The following is a 21737-nucleotide window of genomic DNA, read 5'->3' on the forward strand; positions in this document are numbered from 1 at the left end:
TCTTGCGGTTAAACAGGAGATATATACAACTGTTGAGCTGAAGTTCAGTAGTCAAAGCAATTACATAAACCTGACCTCAGTGCAGCTGGGAGTACCACACCTCTGCAGAGTGTGTGTGTGTGTGTGTGTGTGTGCCAGGTTGATATAATTAAAGCATAACCTGCACACCTGTTCTCTGAGTTTTAACCTGAGACCTCATTAGTGCGTTGTGTTTTGTTTCCACTACATTAGCTCCACAATATGCTGTGTTGCTCTCTGTTTAAGTCGGTCCTCTGAGTGTCAATCTACGACATGTGTGTGTGTGTGTGTGTTGTCTTCAGACATGCCCACGATGAAGTGATTTCCAATAAATCTATAAGGAGAGCAGGAACAGAACTAAATGAAAGAGTTTTTTCTGAAGCAAGCTGTGACTGACACTGCTTCCCTCTCTCCCTCGTCTCGCTCAGGTACGACTACGTGGAGGTGCGAGATGGCGTGGACGAGAGCGGTCAGCTTGTGGGGAAGTACTGCGGAAAGATCGCTCCCTCTCCGGTCGTCTCCTCCGGAAACCAACTTTTCATTAAGTTTGTGTCTGACTACGAGACGCACGGGGCAGGTTTCTCCATCCGCTATGAGATCTTTAAGACAGGTGGGTGGCCGAGCACAGCTGCAGCTTCACTTTTTCATTGTGCATATTCCTGAAGTCATTGCCCAACAAACCACTCTAAGCACTTTCTTTAAAGCGACAGGGAACCTTTAGTTTGTATTGTTTCTGGCAGTCCCTGTGGACAGAAGTTGAAGTGTTTCTAGCACCAGGGTCTCTTTAGAGTAGAGAACCTCTCATTTTACTGCAGCAGGGTCTTTAAGTAGTTCATAAGGGGTCGATCACACTAGACGCGACTCTCAAAAACGTGTCGCAAGAAAAATCATTGTTTTCCTATACCTTTCAAGTGCGCCTTTTAAATGCCGCACGTTTTTCTCGCGTTTTTAGGAGCACATTAAAGTTAAGATATTCTCAACTTCGCAGGGCTCATCAATGTCCCACTCGGCCAACGCAGCCAAATCGGATCAAGCAAGAGGCGGGCTTTCCTTCCTGTTTTCGTGTGGTATGAACAGTGGGAAATTCTAAAGAAAATGTCAAACTCTGACGAGACACTTAATTAGCGGTCTTTAATTCCGAAGAACTTTCTTCATTGACGTACAATTCGCGGAATAGATGGTGGTATTCGCCGTACGCTTCCCTATTTTTTGGAATATCGAGAACCCCAAACCTTCTTTTTCTTCCTCCTCATCCCACAACACAGCAAGGGCAAGAGTGCGACGTCTGCTTGAACCCATTTTGGAAATGAAGTTTTATCGCCCACAGGCACGCAGGCGCTCCACAGTTTTTGCCAAGGCGTTTTTGAAGCAGGTGCACTTTTACAAGTCGCGTCTGGTGTGATCGGCCCCTAAAGAGGAATCATTATTAAATTGAGGCTCTTTAATAACTAATTAAAAGTTTAAATTGAAAAACCTCAACCTTTAAATAGCCATTCAGTTGGTATAAGGCTCAGAAAACCTTGTAGCAAGCTCTACTTCACAAGTAATTTCAATCAGATTTGTCTTCGCTGACGCATGAAAAGTATTATGTCGGAATAATTCTGATAACGGGGCAAGGAAGAGACGCTCTGTCTATTTTCATGGTTTGTTTGTGTTTGCGTCAAGGCGCCAGAGCATCAAATTATGCACTCGCAATATGGAAGGCAATATGCTCCATTCAAAGCCAATGAATCATAGTCCCATATGTTCCGTAATTGTAGCAGTTTTTATCTGGTGTGAATGATTGTACAAGCGTATAATTTGTTGAGCATTGATTCAACAAATGTTTTTTCAAGTGTTGGTTTACTGTCAGATGGCAATCCACGGCACGGGGATGAGCATGCCGTTATAACTAACGGCTGCTTGTGGAGAAAGTGAATTCACGCCACTAAACAGGGTTGAGGAAGTGCTTTCACTGCACTGGTATCCAGCCAGTTAGAGGTTCCCACCTAAAAATAAGTCCTCTTAGTCTGGAATCATGTGTGACAAACCACAGATATCCTCAGGGGATGTCTATCTTATCAGAACACAGCACCCCAGAAGGCAGGATTTCCTGTGGGTGGCTGCCGCCCTTTGTTTGGACTGGAAGGAGAAGGAGGAAGACAGCACATATCTGGAGAGTGACTTGTCGGCAGACAGGTGCTACAGACTCCACTTTCGTTAATCAACCTTAGCGGCAGTCAATGGGACGGCCCTCCCCGTGACCTTGGAGACATGATGAATGTCCCCGTGAGGTCCCTCCTCCCTTTTTAATCCAGGCCAGCTTGTGCTTGTGTTTGTGTCTCTGGGTTTGCACGGCAGGGCAGCTGGCGGAGTGCGGCTCCGTTTACGGGATCAAAAGCGGCACTCCACCCATCAACATGCGCAAGCTCATCGGTGCACACTCCCTCTTTTCCCCTCAACAGGCCCGCTAAATCTGCCACATTCTTCCTATGATTAGCTTGGTGTGTCCCAGTCTCATCTATTAGCCAGCGCTGATTCTAAATGAGGCGTGTTCGAGACCAAGTGGCGATAGGGAAACTCCCCGAGAACACTCATAGCTGGACTGGAGAGTTGGACCTTGATGAGGATCTTTGCTTATGGAATCCAAAGGGGAATCAGGGCTTTTCATCTGCGTGTTTTGCACCTAGCGCCATCCCCCCGCGGAGAAGAGCGCTGTGGGTGTGCTGTGGCTCCCGATGGTGGATCCAGGCCCCTCGTTATGCTTTGAGTTTACTCCGTGTTTTGACTACTCCGTCTGCCACCAAAAAAAAACAGAGCTCTGAGATCAATTAACAGCCCTGTTTGTGAGTGCGAAGCCAAGCAGAAAGGGAGATTCAACACTAGCTGATTAGTACAGCTTATCAACAAGCGGGGAGTTAGCGGGGAAAAACATTGTGTTGGCTAACACATGTAACGTTAATGATGATACACAGATGCTCTGATAACGGCTGGAGGAGCGTGAGGCTCGCGCTTGCGCATGCCAATGAGGAAATGCAAAGAATGCAGGCGGCTCACAACCGCGAGTAGGCCTACAGGCGCGGAGATCAGGGGAACTCAAGCTCGGGGATGGCACCGCCTTTCATCTGGAGTTACGCGCAAGCAAAGGTCACGTGGAAGATAAACATACCCGCATAGCAAACCACATGAACACGTACTCCTCCCTGAGGGATCCAGCTTATACCAGCATGTTTACATGTGCAGGTTTTACCCACTCAGACTGTAAACTATGTAAATACACTCTCACACTCACTCCAGCAGGCTGGCGGCGCCCCGAGCCCCGGCTTTCATCAACAGTAGCCTGCGAAGTGTCAAATTGGAAGAGAGCAGGTTGTTTTGCGGCTCTCTGTGGCCGCTTCCGCATCCGTCTCTACCCGGCTCCACTCCTCAGTCCCATCCAAACATCTTAATTAGCATGGGCAATTTATTTTATAGCCTGCAAATTGGCAGCCGCGCTCCGCTGGCTGAAGTCTGGCAGGAGACGGGAAGAGCGTCGTGGATGTTGGGGGAGGAGGAGATGGGGAAGAAGGGGAGATGAGCAATATCTGTGTTGAAGGGAGATCCAAGATTAGCTGCTTGTGTTGTGTGTCTCTGCGGAGGCTGTTAGGTTGTAATAGTTTATTTTGATAACATCTGCAGAGGTCTTATGTTTTAAATTAATACATATAGAAAGATATTATAATAGAAAATATTAGGGAGAATATTGATATTGTTATTCATGTATTATGTAGCATAGGGGTAATGTTTACTCTATGCAAATGTAAATGGCAAGAATTAATGTATGTTGCATGAGAGTGACTGTATGTTAGTATTATAGATTGACGAGGCCGGTTGAATTCCGTCAAGTGACTTACAATAACAGACTTTTATTGTGAAAGTGACTTTAATGCGGACAATAGCAAGACGGGACTCTTATTGTGAAAATACTTGTTTAACGACTTGACCGGAAGTGACGTTTTGACCGGGGCCAGTGATTTTGAGTCTAAGACTCTGTGGATTAGAGAAATCGGGTCTCTTCTACAGGTATCCCAGAGGCCGCAAGGCTGAGGGGCGGAGGAGCCGGGAGCCGAGGAAGAGCGCCTTGAATGTTTGTTTTACACTTCCTGCCATTAAATGTTGATAACTTAATTCACGCGCGTCCGGAAGCCTGTTTTCCATCATCTGCGAAGTGCCCAGTTTCAGAACTACTTTACAAGGCCCTCGACTTAAGACAATGGTGCATGAAACAAACTAAGGCCTTGACTTGATGTATGATGAAAAATCAGTGGAGGAAACTGAGATGTGGCGGGGGTTGCCCTCCACCAAGATCCTGGCGCTTTTGCAGAGGACCGAGAGCTGTTTTTATCCCGTCATCTGACAGTATCTCACTGAAAATCCTCAAGTGTTTCTGGAACGATCCGTCCTCTTAAGTACACATGCATAACATATGTTTTCCCTTAACGGCTCTGCGTTAGCTTGAAGCCACATCAATGCTGGCCGAGGGCCCATTGAAGTGGGCAAGGAGATAGAACCACTGAGAGCCTTCCCTCACACATACAGACACTCACACACACACACAGGCTCATCCACCGTCTCCTCTCCTTACTCAGCAGGATGACTAAGTCGATTGTAACGGAGGCCCACATAAAGCCCCATCTCTTCACTTACAGGCCCTGTTCATCATGTCACTGTGATGCGGGCGCTTTTACCACGCAGCCCGCACCTGTGAAAACACTCTCAAGGTGTGCGTGTGTGTGGTTTGGGTGGTGCCCGATAGGGGGCACGCTCTGCTTTCATGCACGGCACAGCCTGATGGCATAGGTCACATCTGGCATGGAGACGTACTGTCATCACACACACACACACACACAGCCCTCATGGAAACCTAAGACAACAAATCTCTTTAAGGAGAGCCAGAGGGAAACTGTGACCCCCCCATACACACACACACACACACACAACCCATCAGCAATCAGCACTGTGTCAAGCAGCAACGTCAGAGGCACAGTCAGTGCTAAACCGCATGTCAGTAATTCAGTGCCTTGGGGTGTGTGTAACGGTAAACCTGTAGACCTCCCTTTCCATCTGTCACAGTGACGGACACTCCGCAAGCTTCAGGTTAATGTTTCATTTAGTGTTGAAAGAGTTAATTGTCCACCAATCCTTTAACCCCCCTATCCGCGCGGCAAGAGGACCGATCGGAGGGGAGGGAGGTAAGAAGCGTGGTGGAGGGTTGTGGTATGGGCTAATGATCAGCCGGAGAGCAACATGGAACATAAACAGTGGTGATTTACTTAGCGCTCCAAGAACAACACCTTCAACCCCTTTGGCTTCGGCCTCTAATAACCCAGAGACATGGATAGATGGGGGGACAAGAAAGAGGGAAAAAGAGAGAGAGAGAGAGAGACAGATTAAAAAATGAAAATAGCAAGAGGCTGTCACATTTAACACCAGTTCCTTGGCGCAATGTTGTTGCAGTGATTAACGCCTAGTCCCTGGTCCGCTCGCAGCACTTTAAAGCAACAGCTTAATAGAGACATAGAGGACCAGTCATCAGGGAGAATAACAGTGGAAAGGCGGCCCCTGCTCCTTCATGTTGAAACCGGATTTATTCAAGATTTGTATCGATCTCTTCACACTTGCAAAGGCTGAAATAAGATCCCCATTAAAACACCATTTCGTCGGATACGGCTTGTCGTGTTAAACCACCTCCGATCACTCAGCGAGCGAGTCGGAGTGACATCTGTTTACTTCCCCCGTCCAGCGGAGAGGGGGGCTCAATGTAAACGAGAGTCAAAAGAATCCATCACTGCAGGCAGTAAATGTTTGAGCGCCTGGTCAGAGGTTGCCGATAAATGTTCAAGGTTGCTTATTTTTCTCTCGCCCAACTTCCTGTCGTAAACTCGGTTGTTTGTTTAGAAGCAGTGGCTCAGACAACCGAGTGTGTTGTTGCCAAACTGTTTTTTTTAAATCTCAAATAAAATGGGACAATCTGTGTGACCCCTGTGAGTCTTACCTGAGTCAAACCTTCCTTATTTACAAAACCCTTCCTGTTTTCTGTTTCCAACCCACACCACTTCCTATTGAGGCGGCAAATACGCCAGTGAAGGAGGGGCAGGGATTTGGTAGTGCGGATGCTGCCACAGAAAAGCCCGACCGCGATCACGCTATCATGCGTGGATCAGCACAATGCATCCTGGGTGTATTAGGGTGGGGGCTCATGGAGGGAATAGATAAAAAAGATCTGACAATCATCACACCGGTAGGGTCTTCTCCCGCCTCTCCGTTTTGTTTGCGACGTCTTCGCGCTGTCCTTTTTCTTTGAGGCCGATAGGGTAGCTCGTCCTTCGGCTCGATCTCGGTCGTAATGAATCGGAAAGAGAGCAGAAACTGGAATGCCCAATAGGGAGGGTTAAATATGAAAATAGTTTTATTACATACACTTCCTGAATATATTAATTGATAAAAAAAATGCTCAAGTAGTAAGACTGAGCTCAATCCTGCCAATATATTATGGAACATTTGCATCCGTCCAGGCATTTTATCGTCTTTTATTGCTTGGATTCAGAGTGAACCATCCCCAAAGACCAAATAGGTTCTGGCCAACTGCTGAGCCGAGATAAGGGTCAAGGTAAAAGGTTTGAAATGGACGGAGAGCGGAGATCTGAGCCAATATCCACAGGAAATTCAACACGCCGACCTGAATTGCACTTTGGATACTGCAGCTGTCTAGGGCACGCAGGGACTCATGGGAGCATTTTATTTTCAAAGAAGTGGCTCCCATCTATACTTTCCACCCCTCCCAAAAAAATGGTCTGACATTTCTCCACAAATACGGCGAGGTAAAGTGCAGAACTGCAGCATGCGACGGCCCTCTCATCTTGTCTCTCTCTCTCTCTCTCTCTCTGGACAAAACCCCTTCATTTTCCGGGGGTAAATACGAGGGGAAGCTGTGAAATTAATGGCGCTCACTGTTCTCTAAAAAGCCACACTTTGGCGGCGCCACTAAATGTCAGCTCTCTTTAGAGTCAGAACTCCGCTCGCTTTTAACGTGGCTCTCGCTCTCCCTTCACTCACTCTGCCAGTGGACAGCTGAAGTGGGCCTGATGGTCCTGAATTAGGGGCCCGGCAAGGAGCTTGAGTGACAGTGGAAAAAGCAGTTTGCCACATTTATTTAAGCTACAATGACTGTAGCACGCAGGCTCTATCGAGCGATAACTCCCTGCAATTTTGCTTTTGATTGGCCCCATCTGCGCTCATCATGCCGGCTGTCAGACAACCATGAAAATGACATTATCATGTGCACATTTGGCTCCAAATAATTGCCCTGGATGACAGTAGTGCTCTTTTTTGTATCTCCCCCCCACATGTTGTGTGTGTGGGGGCGTGTAAGTGTGTGTGTGTGGGGGGGGGGGGGGGTGTTTGTGTGCACATGCATAGCAAACAAGTCTTAATGTCTCTTTCTATCAGTCTCCTCAAGAATCTGATGAATTTAAAAAACACATTTTGATCACACGTCAGTCATTCTTAAAACGTAATCTTGAGCTCACGATGCTCCGAGAAGTAGTTAACATGGGAAATGTTACTGCTCCTCATCAGCTGAAAGGCAGCTCTCCCAGGGAAAGCTGTGAATACAGATTTGTAAAAATTGTGTGTGTGTGTGTGTGTGTTGATGTGTGCGCAGTCATTGCCCTCGCCCTTCCATCCCAGACGCTGTAATTCTGCCTGAGCACCTCTCACATGTTTCACAGGCGTGTGTGTGTGTGTAATGTGTTTGTGTGCAAGACAGGTTTTTTCACACAGTAAATCAAGCTGTTTATTCATCGCTCCCTGCTTCTGGTGATTGAGGCCTTTCACTAAAGCATACGCTCACAGTCCAGATGTCCCAGGAGTTACAGCTGTAACACAGTGTGGATGTTTGTGACCATGAGGGAATAAAAAAAAGGGTCACATAGAGAAAGGTTGAGAGACCCAGATGTAGTCTCTATTGAGTTGAAGAACTATCAAGGTGGTCTCTTGTTTCGGGGGTGTGAACTGTAAACTGACCTGCACTCAATGGACCAGCTGGAAGGCAGAGCTCCTCAACGCCGACGACACAAAGCCTCATTGAAACCGATCACTTAACCAACAGTCATTCAAAAGAATCGCCCCCGCCCGCTTTCTTTGTCTCTGCCGCATCTCACCTTCTCTTTTCCCATTCCCCCTCCCCCCACACAGGTCCAGAATGCTCCAGGAACTTCACCTCCAACAGCGGTGTCATAAAGTCGCCCGGTTTCCCAGAGAAATACCCCAACAACCTGGACTGCTCTTTCATGATCTTCGCCCCCAAGATGTCCGAGATCATCTTGGAGTTCGAGAGCTTCGAGCTGGAGCCCGACCCGACGCCCCCCACCGGCGTGTTCTGCCGCTACGACAGACTGGAGATCTGGGACGGCTTCCCGGGAGGTGAGCAAGCAGCGCTGGTGACGGCTGTAGTGCCACTGTGCGCTTTTTTTAATTCCTCAAACGACCAGGAAAGAAATCAATGCTGTGAAAAAAAATTAGAGCTGAAATCCCACTACTTAGAAATCTGCTATCCTGTCGAGAGAAAAAAGATAGATTGATAGCTCTCTTCTCACTGCTGGGTTTTTTTCCAGAGGAAATGAACAGCTTTACACAAAATGACGGCATTACCCGGGCCACTGGGCTAACTGATTCAACCAAACTTGGCTGGGGTCCAAGAGTCTGTCAGCATGAGCGTAACGCTTAGTCATCGCTCAAAGCCGCCAAACACTTCCTGGTCAGGACAGCCACCCGTCCTTCCTTTTTCTCTCAGTGTTCATCTGGGAATTCAAGGTCTAATCTAAGATATTTCCGCTTCTCTGACGCATAAAAACACAACTCGGCCCAGGAAGAAATGACTCCAAAAGGAGATTTACTTCAGTGGTTTCCTTGAGTTTCCCCCCGCCACCCCTGGAGAGAGTGTGAACCGGACCAGCTCGGTCCTGATGAGAGCGAAGGCCCGCAGATTCGCCCACGCAATAAAACATTGCCACAAACTCTGCAGGTGAGAGATGGGGGGAGGGGGGAGGAGGGTGCACTGTGTTCAAAGCCGCGCCTCCACGGCCTCCGAGATGAGGCTTTTAACTCAACGAGCGAAATCACCTCTTGAAGTTTTGCAATTGTTCTCCCGGGGCTGCAGACGAGATGAAAGCTTTTCTCACCCATCGGCGGCCGAGGATTGGAAGAACATCAGTATTCACTGACGCGTGAAGTGATGAGGTTGAAGTGTAAATCAGAGCGCCTTTTCAAGTGAGTTTAGGCCAAGTTCAATATTCACTGAGCTCGCATCTCCTTCGTGTTGTCTCCTTCGAGTTGACCTTTGATTCCACACAGTATTTCCATAATTCATTTGTAGGTTCTCTCCTCGAGATTGGAGGCGGTTTAATTTCCAAGATTTGTGTTGATTAAGAAGACCTGCAAAGGCTTTGGAGAGCTGAGAATATGTCACATTATTCTCACCTTTTAATACATATTTCTTCTAAGAAAAAAGTACCTCAGGGCTCAGGGGGGGGAAAAGTTTCCCGTACTACTTTCGACCGATTAAAATTCTGAGATTTCTCAGTGTGTATGACACAAAAAGAGCAGAATACAACAGATAGCCTATTCCCTAGAAAACCACCACTTGGGACTGACGAGGCATCACACCCTTCAAACATGACATCCTTGTGTAAAAAAATAAGAAACAGTGTGTCGACTTTGGCCAGGTGGCTCCTTTGGTGCCTGCTGGATCGATAGTGCATTAGCAGGGAGGCATGCTGGTCATTTGGGGGGTGGGGGGTGGGGGGGGGGGCTCATGCAGGGATGGGAGATGTCCGGGCAGATGCTGGGTCCCGCGTAGAAGGACTGGAGTAAATCGAGCCGCTGCGTGAAAACGGCCTTCCCTCCCTCGTCCCTTCCCCCCACCCCCCCAAGGAATGGAGAGCCAGGCAGGATGCAGACTTCCTAGCGAGGCTCTTTAAAATTTCATAGCGCTGGGGAGTCATGCAGATAATCCGGGTGATGGCATTTTCATGTTAGGCCCAGGGCCTTAGCGGGTTGAAAAGCACACATAGATTCTTAAGCAGGCACCTGGGTTACGAAGATGAATCGGAGGCATCACACACACACACACACACACATTCCACCCCTCCCTCGCCACCGTAAATCCTCACAGCCCGGCCTTTGCCTTTCATGTTCAGGAGGTAGGCTGAAAGTGGCATGTTTTGGATGACAGGAGGCCACGGGGTGGCAGGACAGTCACTCGCCCAGATCACAGCATTACTAATCACAGATAAGCTGCAGGTCCCCACACACACGGCCAGGAACACACACACACACACACACACTCACACAAGTGCATATGGATCATAGTGCACATCAGAGGCATAGGGCAAGGTCACTGTGCTCTCTTGCCCCCTCCCTGTTACCCAACCCCATGCTTACCCCATGCTGCTCTGTCTCCACCTCCCGTTCTCTGTCCCTCTCGCTTCCCCCTATTCCACTCAGTCTGCTCAGTGGAACATGTCCCTCAAATGTCGCTTTTATTGCTTTCTCTGCCTCTTTTTTAATGTGCCGTGTCTGCCTCAAGGAAGGAATTTACGGCCAGCAAATAGACAGAGACCGTGACCTGGCCACACCACAGGTCCCTCCTCTGCTCTTTTTGTGTCTGACAGGCCAAGCAGGAATGTCTTTTCTTAAGCGTGTTTATGGTGTCGGGTAAAAAAAAAAAATCCCATACCTCACTGACACACTAGTTTTCACACCTCCTTGGGGTGGTCGGTAGTTAAACCCTTGTGTGACATGACTGTGGCACACAAACAAATATTGAGTTAACCCAAGTCCAACCCGAGTAACAGTGTGTGTGTTTCTTCTCCCTTTCTCTCTTCAGTCGGCCCGTACATCGGGAGGTACTGTGGACAGAACACGCCAGGCCGGATCATCTCCTACACGGGTATCCTGGCACTGACCATCAACACCGACAGCGCCATCGCGAAGGAAGGCTTTTCCGCCAACTTCACCGTGATCGAAAGGACCGTTCCGGAAGGTGAGCTGGCATGAAAAAAGAAAACAAAGAAAATCTGACAGATGGGAGATGTAAAAAAAAGAAATTGATTGTGGCAGTAATCAAGATGAGAAAATCACATCCCCCCAGACATTTGTTCAGGGGAAGAAAATCTGGATTCGATGAGCCTGAATTGAAACTTGTGAGTTGAGGGCAGTAAAGTAACCCCCCGAGGAATATTACTAAGAATAAGTAGCAGATGTTGTCTGAAACTGAGGCCACAACAGCTCCCATTATGACAGATTCCCACACGTTTAACAGAGCTTAAGAGTTATTAAATAAACACCTACTGCTTTTTCATTTGGGTTTGCCCCCCATGGTTTACAAGACCCACACGTTTACACACTGTGAGCCCAGACGGGCTCCAAAAGGCAGCTTTCCCTCCAGTAACCACCCCGGACGAGGCAACCCCTAGGGCTTTTACATGCAGCACCGTCATCGCAGCGCTCGACCCCCCTGACCCCATTCTGCAAAATGCTCCGGCTAAACATTTCATTAAGGGAGACGAGCGCTGGGAGGAGTCGTAAATCTGTCGAGGGGCTAGACCACCCCAAGCGAACACAGTGGGCTTTTGAATGGAGATGGAGATGGATGACGCTCAACAAACCTACTAATCGTCTCCAAAAAGGATTTTGTCTTGCCCAGAGGAAAAAACACGCGCACACACACACACACACACACACACACACAGACACAGACACAGAAAAATGGCCCCGCTTCACAGTAATGAGCACAACGATGACTGCTGATGTCATTTCTCCTCAGTTTTCTTCCGAGTTACTTGACTCGCTTTAATCACACATCTCAGATCAGATTACGCCAAATCAGCTTTTCACATTCCACCAATAAGAGGCACGGTTAATTATCTGGCCCCCTGATCAGTAAATACCTTCATTTGCATCTAGTTGCTTGGTCTTACATCACCGACCGAGACGCATGCCCGATCGGAGATAAATCTCCAAATTTGAAGCCTTTGCTCTTCCAGTCTTGTACCACTTGAATCATTCATAATCCCCTTATGCATAATACACGGTGCATTTTCTCGCCTCCGCATGGCAAAGAGAAGGGTACCACTCGAGCTGAAAGCCACTGATGCAAGGTGATAAGGTGATAAAAGGAGGCCTTGTCTTTTGTCCTTGATCCCCCCCCCCCCCCATCTAACCATCCGTGATATCTTCTCAACTGTGGTCGGTAACCCACATAATCAGATACTGTCCTCAGTGGCAAACAAGCGCCCCTTTGTGTTTCCGCTGATCATGATCCAGTTATCTCCGTGCTGTGGCCCAGGACCGAAAACCTTTCGGGCAGTTCACTTATAGAGAGCCGTTGCAGTCGAGGCCGAAGAGGCACGGGACAGTGTTCTAACACCCGTGTTCGTGCACAAGCAAGCACATGACCGCCTTTTTGGGCAACGGGGTTCATGGCAGCAGGAGGGTTTGACGCACCGTCGAGGTTCAAACTTCCACATCAGGCAAAAGAGAGTAGCAAATAAACAATAAGAAAGAGTAATGGTCCACAAGAATGTGTGAAAGTTTGCCCTCCCACCCTCTGTGTCGTCGTGGTGGCGTTATACGACTCCTGCGCAGATCAAAAGGTCATATCATTCGTTCCAAACGTTGCGGCGGCAGCGGCTCCGTCCACGGCGGTGTCAACATGTCTGACCTCCAGGGGTCAGAGAGGCCGACCCCGAGCTGACCCGGCTGAGTCTTTAGTCCCGGAGTCCAGGATGCCTCAAAACGGCTGCTCCATGTCAACACAAACCACCTCCTACCAAGTGTAGTTTGGCCATTGAGTGTGATATATGGCCCCAAAACACAACTGCTAAACACACCTAAACTCCCCCAGGAGACCGAGTTGGGGAAAATATTCACTACGTGCAAAAAAAGATGAACTTCCCACAGGGAGGTGATGGAAACAGATCCAGTCAGTGAATGAAACAGCTGGAGGGAAAGTCACTTTAACGCCTAATACTGGCATAATCTTAGCCCACGCTGAATGTTTTATTAGGACATTTTCACGCCCTAATGCAAAACACTTCCATCCGGCCTCCATTAGAAGACTAAAGAGGGAGAAACAGGGAGGATTTACTGAGGCGTCGCTGATGCGCTGTTCTCTTTTCCGGCTGGCGGCGCTGAGTGCCTGTCGCGTGGTGTCGTCCTCCCCAGAGACGAGCCCTGGTTCCGGGGCACACTGAAAGCAGTGTGTACGGGTACATTCTGGTGCTCTCAGTGCTCAGGAATCGAATAACACATCGTATTCATTCCCCTCAGACTTTGACTGCAGCGACCCTCTGGGAATGGAATCGGGAGAGATAACATCGGACCAAATCATGGCCTCATCCCAGTACAACCCCAGCTGGTCCCCAGAGCGCTCCCGACTCAACTACTATGAAAACGCATGGACGCCGGCAGAGGACTCAAACAAAGAGTGGATACAGGTACAGCGTATTTCTTTTTCTCGTGTCACAAAGAGGTGATTTTCGAGAGGGTTGTTTGATACAATATCACAAAGTGAAGGCACTAAAAGGTAGAGTTTGGTTTCCGGGGGAGGGGTAGAGAATAAGCAAAGAGCAAACCATGGCAGCCTAGAGAACTATCCTCCCGAATGCCCGAATGTATTTTTGGCGGTGAGTCACAGTCTGAGGGCGCGTGGTATCAGAAGCGACTGCTACCTGCTTGAACACAGCAGGAGTGTTCTGTGTTTGTCCTTCAGTCTCTGGAGGTGCAGTGTCTCCAAAGCACTTTGACGAGAAACCAACAATTTCGATGATGAATGCCCGACGTTCTGATGGACTTCGGGGCGGTCGAGTCAACGACGACTCTCGCAAAGAAATTGCCCTCATCCACTCTCCCTCTCTGTCGCTCTGTCTGTGTCTTTTCACCCCCCCTGTCTTCCTGTGCTACCTGATAACTCCCCCCTATTCTTTGATAACAGCAGCCGCCTAGAGGGATGCTGGGATTCAGTCCAGGCATCCTGCCAAGCCTTACACACACACGCACACACACACACACACACACACACACACACACACACACACACCAAAACAGTCCCTGTCATATTTTTCTGTCTGTCGGCTTATCTGCAAAAAGCGATCATCAGCCACCGGGGGAACTTTATGTGGAAAGATTAAGGATTTAGTTCTTTTATCCCCAGATGGGGATAAGTCACATATCCAAAGTCCACTCACAGCACTGCCCCCCCCCCCCGCCCCCCTCCTTCTCGTGACATATAGCTGCACCAGCTGCACTGGAGGCATTTGCCGCACGTTTGATTTATTAACCGAAAGCCTCCGGGCCTTGTAGATGTCCATACTGTTTTTCTTTCTCAACTGTTTTTTCGACAGTCTTTGCCTCATTGCTGAAAAAGTGTGGGCCCCTATATATTCCTAAGGGGGACACATAACAGAGCTGACCCGAAGCCAAATATTTGCTAGAGGAGGGCCATATGCAAGCTTTTCTTTTATTACTGCCATGAAAATATTTTCCTGAGGGCCCCTGGTGCTCCTTTACACTAATTGAATCAGTGTTGAAGAGTGTGTGTGTGTGTGTGTGCGTGTGTGTGCTTGGGTTCGGAGTGCACTTTTTCTCATGTAGTCTAATGGTTGGGTTCCTGGCTTTGTGGGTGTGCAGGAGGGTCTAACCGGGTCCATATTGTCCCGCAGAGGAACTCGGCATGCGTCTGAGTGGATCAGGAAGAAGCACGGCCTCCTTCACCACATCCTCCAGCGGTTGGACAGTCTGCGTGTCGTATTGAGGCATTTTCTCTCTGAAAGGAAAGGCCATTGTTCACAGATGTGTGTATTAAGGGTAGCAGCGTAGGCTTGCAGGCCTCTCTTTGTCAGCGGACATTATAAGTGATCACAATGATTTGTTGCCACTCTAGCCTGCCCCCTGCTATAGTATTGATCATATTGAGGATTTGATTTGGCAGTCAAATCTGGATTTTGCTCTAATGGGCGTGCTGATTTTGCCGATACTAATCACATCAAAACACTGAGTGGGGCTTCTCTAATTTCAGAGCCCCGGCCGTGGTCGCCACCTGATTTATGCTTCCGAAGAAGTGCGATGCACTTGTGCCGAGCTCTCCGAGCGGAGGCCCAATTATCACAAGTGGTATTAAAAAGAGTAGGATTCTTCATTCCTCTTTCATTAGGCCTGTTCGTGGTGCCGCAACAAGCTCAGGCTCCACTCGCGGCACGTACAAATCATCTCGGTGCGCTGTCACATGCATAGTAATCATTTCATTATTTATTTCATTATCATTCCCTGACTGCAAGTTGAGGCCAACAGTTTTTATTATTTATGACGGGCGGCCGTTTGATTCCCGGGGCGCTTTTTTTCTCTTCGCTCGGTTTTCCTTCTTATTTTTGTCTGAACAAAATTCTGATTTGTGTCATCCATTTTAATGCCGCCTCATTCTAATGCACAGAGAGAAGGAGGGCAAGATGCTCTCCTCTGGGTAATTAGATTGGTGTGTTAGCCCGGCCATTAATCAGCCCTTTGGTGAACACAGAGATGGACAGATGTCCTTTTGAGGGGGACTGTGGCTGGAGGAGGGAGTAAAGAAAGAGGCAAAAATCCTTAATTTCGGGGGGTTTTCTTACCCCTCTCATTCCTTTTGAAAATGTCAGTCTACAGATTTTGATCACGGTAGAGATTTGCCCGTGTGAGTCATGGCCGTCTTTGAAGATTAGTGGGATGAACAGCGAGGGCCTGCGCAGCAGGTTGCACCGGGTAATGCGCACCCCTCATTTATATATATATATATAAATGAGGGGTGCACACACACACACACACACACACCCCCCACTCACCCAGTTTTCAGGCTGATCCCTGCATCCTGAACTCTCCTCAGAAGAAAACCTGAATAACACATAACACCGCACAACACATTCGTCTCTGAGAGGCAGCTCTGTGCTTTTTGCCTTTGGCGCAACCGAAAACCGACGGCTCCTAGGGGAGCATGACAGCGGGGTGAAATTGCTGACATAGTGTGGAATGGCTCTGTCAGATTTGTCAGAGCCATGAACTGATGGCCACCGAGAGTCACCACTGCACCAAAAGGACGGGATAAAGCGCAAGACTGGATCTCCTACGGAGCAGTCGCCATTGATCCTGTGTACACACACACACACACACACACTCACTCGCACACACACACATAAACAACATGAATAATTTACACTGTACTCGAGCGAACCCAACTATCAATACCTGAAAGCCTCTTTAATGAGCTTCTCATAATGGCAATAATATGCAGTAGGTTATCTCATGGGCTGACTTTGCTCTCTCTATGTCTATAATTTATCCGGCGGCGGCTCCTGCCACTATCATCTTGCCAGGATGCATAATGCCTTAATTACCTCACTGGTATTTATCAGCCTTTAAATGATTACGATAGCTTTAATTGTTTAATCATAAGAGGAGATAGCGAGTCCCGTACACCTGTGTCGCCGGGGAAAGTGTTTTTAATCTCTCTTGTCTGACAGCCGACAGCATGAGAAGCATAACAGTGTTTGTTGGCACAATATGCTCCTTTATCCCCTGCGTGTGATGCTAATCTCAACAGTCAACTATTTAAAGAGGAACTAGTCTCGGCGTGTACATGGGAAGGAAAGAGGTGGGGGGGGGGGGCAGTGAGAATCCATGAGGCAAACAGCACTTAGCAAAGATAACAGGTTGAGTTCTGCCGTCTGACCAACCAGACGACCACTAATCGCTCACTTCCTCGAAGAAAACGCTGATCCCCCCCCCCCCCCCCCCTCAAGTGCAGAGCTGACGCCAGACGCTGAACCTGTGCTCACGGCTATATCCTGCAGATATGAATGTGCTCTCAATTACTCCAGGTCAATGAGTTGCAGAAATGACCCCTTCATCGCTATTGTCTCTCTCTCTCTGTCCCCACCGGGGCGCCGAGTGATGAGCAATTTCGAATACGGAGCATTAATTAACAGCGGCTTGTCGGATGATGAGGTCTGGCGGGGGGCTGAGGGGTCCGAGATAGGCACATGGCCGTCAGGTGAGATCGCCGCACCGATGGAAACAATGGACGCTCTCTGTGGCTCGCCGCTCTCGGAGCCTTGGCTCTTGATCGGAAAACAAATCCATGAGAGGATAGAGACCCACGCTCGGGTGGAGTAGCCCCGAAAGTGGCACCAGAAATCAAAACGTGAGGGATGGCATAATGTGATGAGACGAGACGGTGCAGCCATAAGTACCCCGAGACAAAAAAAAATGCCGTCATCAGTGTGAGTTACAGCAGAAAAGAAGTCGTCCTCCGCAGCTGCGTATCCTGGAAAAGGGTCAAGCAGCTTCCAGACATGACATACCAGCACGTCGCCTTTTCTTGGTTTCGTAATTGTGACTCAGAGCGTTAGTCATGTGCCTGTTTGCGAGGACGGCAATGACCCATGAGTCTTAAAGGTGATGCAGAAAGAAGGAATGAAAGCCCACTGATGAATGTTTCCTCTTACTCTCCTTCATCAGGCTACGGCACACATCTGAGGACACGCCACAAACCAGACAACCTTTTTCCTTCGGTTACCCGAGCCGGGACATGCCTCTCTGTCAGGGGATCATTTAATGCCACCACCGAGGTGTGGAGTGGGGGAGGGGTGTGTGCTAAAAATAGACTGTCAGGTGAACGGCGTGCTGAATGGAAAAATCGTGAGTGGAGCTCACAGGTCCTGCAGCGTTTGAGTAATACAATTTTCCTGAAAGGAGAATTAATTACACTTTAATGGTAATGGAGCCATTCCAAAGAGCTTCCGCTTCCAAAGCCCTCTAGGTGGAATTTAAGGATGAGAGTGCTGAAATACTGCATCTGGGGCTAGAGAGCTTCTCTTCAGCTGCACTGTGAAGTAGCCACGTGGTTACAACATTGTCATCGTTCTCTTATTACCACACAAAGGACAATACAATCTGAGATTGTATGTGAAACAACAAAGAAACAACAACAGGGGACTAGAGGCTCTGCATGTACTTGATGCTTCTGGGCTATCTTTCTCCTAACTTTACCACCCTTTAAGATTCATAAATCATTTCCAGAGGTTGTTGGGGGGGGGGTACCAGCTGCCTCTCAGACTTTGGAACACAGAGGAGCGGGCTCCCTCCTTCCTCACCCTCTCTGCATTTCTCTTGTTGTTGAACGAATAAACTCGTTCCCCAGAGGCCTCGGTTATTCAGTCAGCAGCCCACGCGCACACACACGCACACACACACGCACACACACGCACATACACACACACACACACGCACACACACGCACACACATACAGACAGATTGGAAGCTGGAAATGGATTTAAAAGAAAGTATTCGTTAATTTTCTCCCAGTGTACGGATTGCTGCATAGAACTTCTTGGCAACTCTATTACGGGCCAATCAAGCAAGAGATAAAGCTTTTGAGCATTTGCTGTTTCTTGAACACCCCACACCCCCCGGCCTTGTACACCACATGTGTCCTCGCTGCACCCACACAACAGTGAGTGGCCTCAGCCACATCTCACGTGGCCTTGCTTGCACGTCTGAGTCAGCATGGAGACAGCACAGTGGAGCCCTAATGATCACGCCCACAGCTGCCACTGCCGTTGAGGGATAATTGGAAAATGATCTTTTCAAACTTGTAGGAACACACACAAATACATGAATCCACTGGCTGCCTGTCATTCCTCGACATTCATTCCCACAGAAACACATACACACACACACACACACACACACAGACAGACAAACGCACGCCTCAATCCAATGCATGATGCGTATTTCAGTACAGTTGATCTGCAGGCCAGGCTTTAACGGGCTGATGTTACATGCCCGAGCACGACGTTTCCTTAGTGTGTGTGTGTATGTGTGTCTGTGTGTGTGTCTCACACTGTTGTGTGGCAAGGAGCTTTAAGTCATCTGTTTGCCTCACAACAAGCAGGTAGAGAACACCCAAAACACACGGCGTCGGACACATTTAGAGAAAAACGATATCCCCGGGAGACAAAGATGCAGAGAAGTCCTGACAAAGAATCTGAGAAGACGCAGTGATTTCTTACCCTAGCCTAGCATGTTCATGGCTCAGTGTGTATGGGTCTGTGTGTGTCCCTCCAGATATGACTTACTGTGCACCAACATGCTCAGAATACATGGTGTCATTTGTATTTAGGTGGGCTCCAGTCCAAACACGCACTCTCATTGGAGAAATAACAATATGGTGAATGAGTCCGTTCTGTTGGATCAGCAAAGGATCAACACGCTGCACATCCCCGTAGATGCTCGATTAGGAGTCATAATTCACACCTCTCCACGCACTAATTACATCACCCATTAAGCACGATTCTGCCTTTCAGGGCTCGACGACAAATTGTTTATCGTCGATGAAATGATATACCGGCCCAAGATCCAGTGTGCGCTGCTCACGGTTTCTAAATGTTGGTTTATGTATATAGGTCAGCAAGTGCTGTCCGAGGCTCCGCGCTAATAAAGAGACATTTGCAATCATTCTCTGGGCCTGTGTGTCTTCTCTGTGCTCTCTGTGGTCTCTGTGGTCTGGGAATGGACTGTGCAAAACATCCAAGACGTCTTCTCTGACCCGCGTTACCCCCGTTCTCTCTGCCTTGTTCCTCCGCGTCTAACAAGCAGACATTAATAAATCATGCTTTGCTCATTACTTGGGCCCTGTTATCAGCCCGCGTCTGTGAAATTGATTTAATCTGTGCACTCCATCGCTGGAGACAACGTGCTTCTGTTCTTCACATCTTCCTAGGCGTCGACATCGCTGTCACGGCTCATTTTTCCCTTCCTGACCGTCTCCTCTCTCTCTCTCTTTCTCTCTCTCTTTTTTCCAATCTTCACACCCCGTCACATAAAGGTGAATTTTTCTGTCCTGCATGTTTGGCAAAACCCGATTTATAATAATGTACATGCTGATCGTTGTGTACAGCAGCAAATTGATGAACTAACTACCCATTCATATACACATACGTTGTTAAAAATAAAAAATATATACATAGGGAAATGAAACCTTCCATTTCGGCCATTAACATGCAGCCGAAAAAACGAGATCCAAACAAATCGGAAAGAAAGAAAATATACTACTATTATTAATAGGACTGTGAGTGACCAACCTCTGCCATGTGACCACCCTTACTGCCAACCGCCCATCCCCCAAATGTAAACCATTCTCATCTGGTCACCCCACCGTCCCAGTTTACCCCTTTTGGTCTCCATATATGCCAGCATCATTAATTTTGTGGCCAAAAACTCCCGGAAAGCTATTTAACTGCAAATGATGAAAGCACATTTTCAGCCCCTTGAAATGGGCCGATTCACCCAGACATAGATTCCCAACCACAACAACAACGTTCCCTGCTTGCCCAGAGTGCTGATTAAAGTAATACATCATACGTCTGACCCTCTTCATATTCCAGCACGCTCAGGTTCTGAGACTGTTGGAGTCTGAGCACCCATGAGTGTTCCCAATTAGCCCCGCCACTCATTTCATTCCCAGGGGCTCTTCTTCTCCATTACACCTAATGAGGTCTTTTTGAGAGAAACATCCCAGGGCCAAGTCTTCTTATTAGACCTTTTCTTTTTAACATAGACTCTTCCAATACACTGCTTTTCCATTGGTCCAGATTGGAAATGATTCAGACTGGCCATTTGTAGACAGATGTGAAAGACTTAATATACGCCGCCACAGGCCACGCTGCCATCCTGCTCCACTTTCCTCATCCAGCGCTGCCAGATACGACGGCCTCTTACCCGGCAGAGCAGAATTCAGCTCCTGTGTTATTAAATGGGAACCGTCTGAAGCCGAAGGGATTTGATTTTGTCTCTATTTGTGGACCCAAATGAAATCTGGGACTTACTGTACAAGCCCCTTGAGTGTATAGACAGGAACAAAAGCATTCTGTCTCCAAATGTGACTTGTCTTTTTTGTTAGTCTCCATCCATCCAAATCCTTTGAGTAGCAAGGATGGAGAGAGAGAGAGAGAGAGAGAGAAGAGCATGGTGCAACCTCATTTATTGCTCCCATCTGTTTGTGTCTTTTTGCTTCTGGAAGTGAATTCTGAAGAGCGCCAACGTCCCAGCGTTCCGTGGCACGCAGACGTTCCTTCTTCTGCTCTTTGCTCCAAGGCGCGGTGCTGCATATGAGGCCGCAGACGAGGCTTCGACTGTGTGATTCCAGGAGATCTGCGGAGATTATTGGTGGCAGATCATCCTGGCTTTGATTTTCTAAAATATGTGCACACGTCCTGTGTCTGCCTGCTCACGCTCACTTTCATGGACCTCACCCCTAACGTGCACTTACCTCAGCACGGCACTTGAGATCCCTTCTTACGTCGACGCCGAAGCCCTCGTCTCTCATCTTTTCTTCTGGAAACCCTAACGCCATGACTCCTCATTAACCTCAGCTGGGCCTGTCAGGGACGTTGTTAACGCTTGTTCAACTCAAGCTCGCTGAGGTAGCCGTGCTTCTAAAGCCTCTCGGTTTCTCACCATGCTCTCCCTCCTTCCCTCAGTTATGGATGAAGGGATGGCAAGGCGGGGTTAAGTAGCTGCCGCAGAGGTCAGAGGGGGCCGATTTGTTATCTGTGGTCGCTGAAATGATTCGTTGTGTCTCTCGGGGCTAACAAAAGCTGACTTCAGAAAC

The 21737-nt window shown here is 48.3% G+C and overlaps 1 protein-coding gene across 2 annotated transcripts in view; it reads left to right on the top strand.

Moving 5' to 3' along the window:
* Positions 1-21737, top strand: part of nrp1a (neuropilin 1a) — a 57700-nt gene that overhangs the window by 19036 nt on the left and 16927 nt on the right. For both annotated transcript variants that reach the window (XM_056433756.1, XM_056433757.1), the window contains exons 4-7: positions 447-628; positions 8233-8460; positions 10925-11080; positions 13369-13535. In XM_056433756.1, coding sequence (XP_056289731.1) covers positions 447-628; positions 8233-8460; positions 10925-11080; positions 13369-13535 — 733 coding nt within the window. The remainder of the gene's footprint in view (positions 1-446; positions 629-8232; positions 8461-10924; positions 11081-13368; positions 13536-21737) is intronic.

This window comes from Pseudoliparis swirei, chromosome 16 (assembly GCF_029220125.1).
Source record: "Pseudoliparis swirei isolate HS2019 ecotype Mariana Trench chromosome 16, NWPU_hadal_v1, whole genome shotgun sequence".
Lineage (NCBI taxonomy): Eukaryota > Metazoa > Chordata > Actinopteri > Perciformes > Liparidae > Pseudoliparis > Pseudoliparis swirei.